The sequence below is a fragment of the Rhodamnia argentea genome, chromosome 1 (assembly GCF_020921035.1).
Source record: "Rhodamnia argentea isolate NSW1041297 chromosome 1, ASM2092103v1, whole genome shotgun sequence".
NCBI classification, from domain to species: domain Eukaryota; kingdom Viridiplantae; phylum Streptophyta; class Magnoliopsida; order Myrtales; family Myrtaceae; genus Rhodamnia; species Rhodamnia argentea.
In genome coordinates, this window is record NC_063150.1 from 35,507,454 (window position 1) to 35,512,635 (window position 5,182).

The 5,182-nt window shown below is 39.9% G+C and overlaps 1 protein-coding gene across 3 annotated transcripts; it reads left to right on the forward strand.

The window, feature by feature from the left end:
• Positions 1 to 1,501: 1,501 nt before the first annotated feature.
• Positions 1,502 to 2,874, forward strand: LOC125312497 (zinc finger A20 and AN1 domain-containing stress-associated protein 4-like). 3 transcript variants are annotated; one of them, XM_048275593.1, is made up of 2 exons: positions 1,502 to 1,615; positions 1,687 to 2,874. In XM_048275593.1, exon 2 carries the CDS (start codon positions 1,849 to 1,851, stop codon positions 2,629 to 2,631), a length of 783 nt encoding a protein of 260 aa, XP_048131550.1. In that variant the 5' UTR covers positions 1,502 to 1,615; positions 1,687 to 1,848; the 3' UTR covers positions 2,632 to 2,874. The 3 variants fall into 3 exon arrangements, with proteins under 3 accessions (XP_048131550.1, XP_048131558.1, XP_048131555.1); XM_048275601.1 differs by having other exon boundaries at positions 1,532 to 1,615; positions 1,717 to 2,874; XM_048275598.1 differs by having other exon boundaries at positions 1,536 to 1,599.
• The last annotated feature ends 2,308 nt before the right edge of the window (positions 2,875 to 5,182 follow it).

Here is a 5,182-nt window from a genome sequence, read left to right on the forward strand (position 1 = left end):
TTGCCTGTGTAGCTTTTTCTTTATTTTTTTAATTTTAAAAAAAGGAAAAAATAGAGAAAAGATAAATAAAATGAGAAATGACGAAAATGCCCTTTAGGTCACACCTTTTTTTGAAACACTATAGCTACTTTAAGCTTTTATTTGAAATATACTATACAATTTCAGGCTCTTATTTGAAATAAGGTTCATTTAGAGCCATTATTTAGAAAAAAGAGAAGACTTTGGGCCTTTATTTTGAATTTTCTTTTTTTTTGGAAAAATTAGAAGCCAATTAAAGAGGCCTTTAATTTAAAAGTTTCAAAATAGAAAGTAAAATCCGTCATTTAATTTGTATAGATAGATCGACCAGTCCAACCAAACCCGAATCGACAAAATAAATGTTTCTGAAACTTGATTGCAATATCAATTACTTGATTATAGATCCGCTACGTCTTCGGGAGGGCTAATTCGTGTTCTTCGAGTATGAATAAATACAAGATCACTTCCACGTGGAATCGAATGACCCGAGATGAGAATAAAGAAATAGAAATTAAGAAGTCGACGCACGGAATATAAAGTCCAAAAATACATATTTGAAAAAAGAAAGAAAGAAAGAATTATCACGACTCACCACACAAATACTTCATTATAATCAATAACGACAGAGTCAATCATCTCATCTTTCTTTTCGAGAAGCTGCGATCATTGAATTGAGGAAGTCCACTCGACGGCTTCATAGCAAAGATCCAAGCCGGCTCTCCAGTTCAGGCAGAGGCAGAAGCAGAAGCCTTTAGCATGAGGTCTAATTTTTCTAGAGGAGACTGAAGCTCATATCAGAGCGGCTCAAGCCATTCTGGCCCGTTTGCCCCATGCCCCACCGCAATAGAAAATCCAACCATGTTGCCGACTAGTTAGCCAAAAACCGCCGATCATCGGATTATGTTCCGTTGTATCGGGTCTCTTACCCTCCCCCAAACCCTTTGGTATTTGCTATGTTTTGATAACCCTTTGCTGGACCTTCATGTAAGGACTCTTAATTTTCCAGTCTTATAGTTGTTTTTTTCCGACTAAAAAAAAAAAAAATGAGGAAGTCGTGCGTCACAACCTTTGTGTGATTTCGCTGCGGTTTCGATTTCTCTTCAAGAAATAAAATTTGTTCAAAGTTTCTGAACATGATTCTTCTTTAATACACACATACTATAACAAAAAAAAAATTAAGTTAAATCGCGAGAGCGCCCGAAAAGAAAAAGTGAAATTTCTTTCGGAAATTCTGAGGACAAGGATAGAATAATAGAAAATAATGATAACGTATAAGAGTAATTTTCTATGTCTTACTTCTAAATAATGATGTGTATCATACGCAAAGTGTACCGTGCACGGTCATCCACCTGATAAAATCCCAGCGAAATTGATGAAAAAAAATAAGGAATTTCCCGAAAATGGAAATTTAAAAAAAAAAATTGGAATTTTCCCTTTTTAAGGAAAAATAAGAATTATTTTCACCACTATATCCTCATTTCTCTTCTTCATCTAGAGATCAGACGACTCTCTGTATCTCTCTCTCCTCTCTCGTTCCGCAAGCTCGAGGCGCTCGCCATGGCCGGATCCTCCAGATCTGCGGTGCGTTCCTGATGATGTGAATTCTCTTTTCACGCGCTTCCTTTTTGTACAGTTCATGTTATCTTTGTGAATTCGATCGTTCTCCAGGTGTGGGGCTTGAAATTCTCGGCTTCCTAGGATCAAAGCTCGTTCTTTTGGTAGTGATCGGAATTCCGGGTCTGTCGCGAGTTCGATTCAGTCGCAAATTTGATTCGGGCCCCGATTGGTTTGGTTCTCTGTGGGGGGTTTTGGCTCGGGTGGTTTGGAAATATGGATGAACAATCGCAAAAGAGGAAGCTTCGGGACGTTGATTGCGAGCAGTCTTCTTCGAGCGAGCCGGTTCTTTGCGCAAATGATTGTGGTTTCTTCGGAAACCCTAGTACCAATAACCTGTGCTCTAGATGTTACTATGAGTATCTGCTGAAGCAACCCAAGCATGGTATGGATTCGACAGCCGTGTCGGAAGGAGCTGGCAGTGGCGATGTTGTGGATGGTTCTAATTGTGTCGAGGAGGCACCAGCCGAAGCTGTAGCTAATCGGGCAGAGGCAGCAGCTGCTTTGGACAATCAGCAGACAAGGCCTGCGGATCATTCTGGTGAGCCTTCTTCGAGCAATCCGGTTCTTTGCGCGAATAATTGCGGGTTCTTCGGGAATCCTACCACCAATAACCTTTGCTCCAAATGTTACTGTGAGTATCTGTTGAAGCAATCAAAGGAGGCTAGTGGTTCCGCTTCTGCAGCAGAAGGCGCCAAGGATGATGGGGCTGTGGATGGTTCTAGTTATGCCGAGGAGGCACCGGTGGAGGCCGTGGCTAATCTTGTGGAAGAGGTGGCGGCATCAGAGAATCAGGAGACGAGGCCTGTGAATCGCTGCGGTTTCTGTAGGAAGCGGGTTGGCCTGACGGGTTTCAAGTGCAAGTGTGGGGAGACGTTTTGCTCTGTCCATCGATATTCCGATAAACACGAATGTGTGTTTAATTACAAGACTGCAGGCAGAGATGCTATTGCCAAGGCGAACCCCGTTGTGAAGGCAGATAAGATTGAGAAGATATGACGGGCATGGCAAGGTATTGCGGTGCCATTAAGTGACATAGTTGTCGCTTCCCGTATTAGTTGAAGTCAATTTAGTCAACACATTAGGAATTGAAGTCTATTTAATTTATGCATTAGGAAACAAGATATTATGTTTGTGAGTATTTTTCATGTCTGATGTATAGTTTGGTTTATTTTCGTGATGTCATAATGTATCTGCTGGATAATTTCATTCCAAGTTTATGTGGTACTGATCTTCTCCTAATTTTAGCTCATGGTTTGCCAAGTAGCGAGTCTGCAAATTCTTTTGATACAAGCTTTTCAGGATATTTAGATTTGTTATAATACATTAGTGGAACCTTGGGAAGGAATAGGAGAGCTTGTTGGATGTGTATGACCATTTGACTAAACCATATTTCTTTAGCTAACGGTAGCTTGCTAAATGTACTCCACCGTACTTTTTCTTCTTTTCCACGAAGTCTGCCATAGTTATGTGATTGCAATCTATGTATTTTTTTCCGAGAAAAATACTGAGGTTCACATTATGAGGAAGCTATTGTTTTTAATTCTGTTGTCTCTAGAGTATATATAAGCATGCTTCAAACAGAATGTTTATTTAGCTATTAAAGGTCAGTTGTAACTAAAAGGATGGGGCTAGTAGTTTAGTCGTTTTTGCTGCTCAAGCGGTGAAAGATTATTGAATTGCAGAAAAAGTTGATTTACTATGGCATATGAACCTACTCCTCATTATCTGGCCTTCACATGGTAGTAGCTTATTGTTTGGCCTAATGTTGGGTCGAGTGAGTCACCTGCATGGTTTCGTTGACTGCGGGATATCATTCTTTATTCTTATTACCTTTCCATTTCCTTGACACAGTATGTTGTGCATGCTAGATTGAATTGCTTTTTGTATGTGTCTATCTAGCTTGTCTCAACTGTGTTTGTGCATGCTGGATTGAATTGCTTTTTGTATGCGTCTACCTAGATTGTCTCAATTGTGTTTGGAAACCAAGGTGAATGTAGGAAACAAGGATCTTGATTCCAGCAGTGACTTAGATTTGCTCTCTTGTAATGGTTAAAGGGCCTCTCTTCTAGATTTCCAATTGTATTCTCTGAGTGTGGTCATTTGCGAGTTTTGGGAAAATTAATCCACCTCAAGATGTTCAGTTCTTATTTACTGTACTTCCTGCACTGAAAAAAGGTCATCATCATTGTGCAAGGACCAAAAATCAGGAGCCTTTGTCGGTGGGTGCAAGTTGGAGGACGACAATTTGTTGCCTGCCTTTTTTGTTAGAACCCAGGAGATCTTTTTTCAAGTGTTTCCTACAGATTTTTAGTAGGAAACGTTGAATCATGCTATATAAATCACAGCGATTGAACGTTAAATGTTTTGTTAGTCTCCAAATACCAACTAGGTAGAGTTAGGACAAAAGTGGTTGAACTGCAAATGTTGAATATTGTGGTGAAGAATGAGGTTCAATTGATATATATGACATGAATGAAGCTACTTGAATATTTCTTTTAGAGGTTTAGACAAAAACCAAACCAACTTATGATGATTTGGAACAGACTTGTGTCACAGGCCGGGAGTTTGTGATCGAACCGTGCGGTGACTTGGACTTCCTTTGTATTGTTGGAGCGCTCGAGAAAGAAAGTTCTAGAGAGAGAGGCTGTGGGAGGAATGATTTGTTCTATTGATTTATGAATGATCAAATGAGAAGGAAGACACCCTTTTATATAGTAGGAGGCTCGGATTACAATTGTAGATTTAACTCTCATCTAACGGTCAAGATCGCACCTCTTTCTCAACTATCAACTTTCAGTAGGAAAGTTCTAACAACGTACAATTACCGACTCTCCTGTCCCTAGAAACCTTCTATAAACCTTAGTAAAAAACCTTAGACAAACCCTAGGGGACCAAAACACATCAAGTTTTGGGGATCATTTCGGCCATCTATACAACTGGTTGGGGCACGAAAACCTCGGCCCGTGTCACTTGTCTTTGGTTCTCATAGTCAGCTTTAAATTGTGGAAAACCAGTTTAAAGTTCGTTTATCGCTGTTTAATAGCCAAGCACGTCGGGGTTTAGGCAGTGTCTTTAATCTAAATTTACATTAGATTTGCGACTAAACTGAAACTATTCTAGTAATATGGTATGTGCAATACGACATCCTTCGTTGGTTCAGGACAAAAGTAGTAGCATCAACTATGGATTAGCAAAGAGGTAACACCATATCCGGTGGCATTATAAGCTTTTCTTATGTCGAGTTCTAATTAATTCCTAGCCCCTGGTAGCCACCGTAAATGCTTGGCCTCAAACGTGAGGCGTTCGGTCATCTGCAGCAACGAAAGTTAAGATAGAATTGGCCGAGAAATCCTCAAGATCTTTTACGCCTTGTCGGAAAAAGCTACTTACGTTATAAAACTTCCGCACAGAATAGAACATTGGTCTCTCAAACTTGACACCGATGTATTGGAATCTGGAACAATGTGAAGATGGTAGACAATTAAAATCGCCTAGCTCATTGACATCCATCGACCATAATCAACGGTTTCGGCAGCACATAATTTAT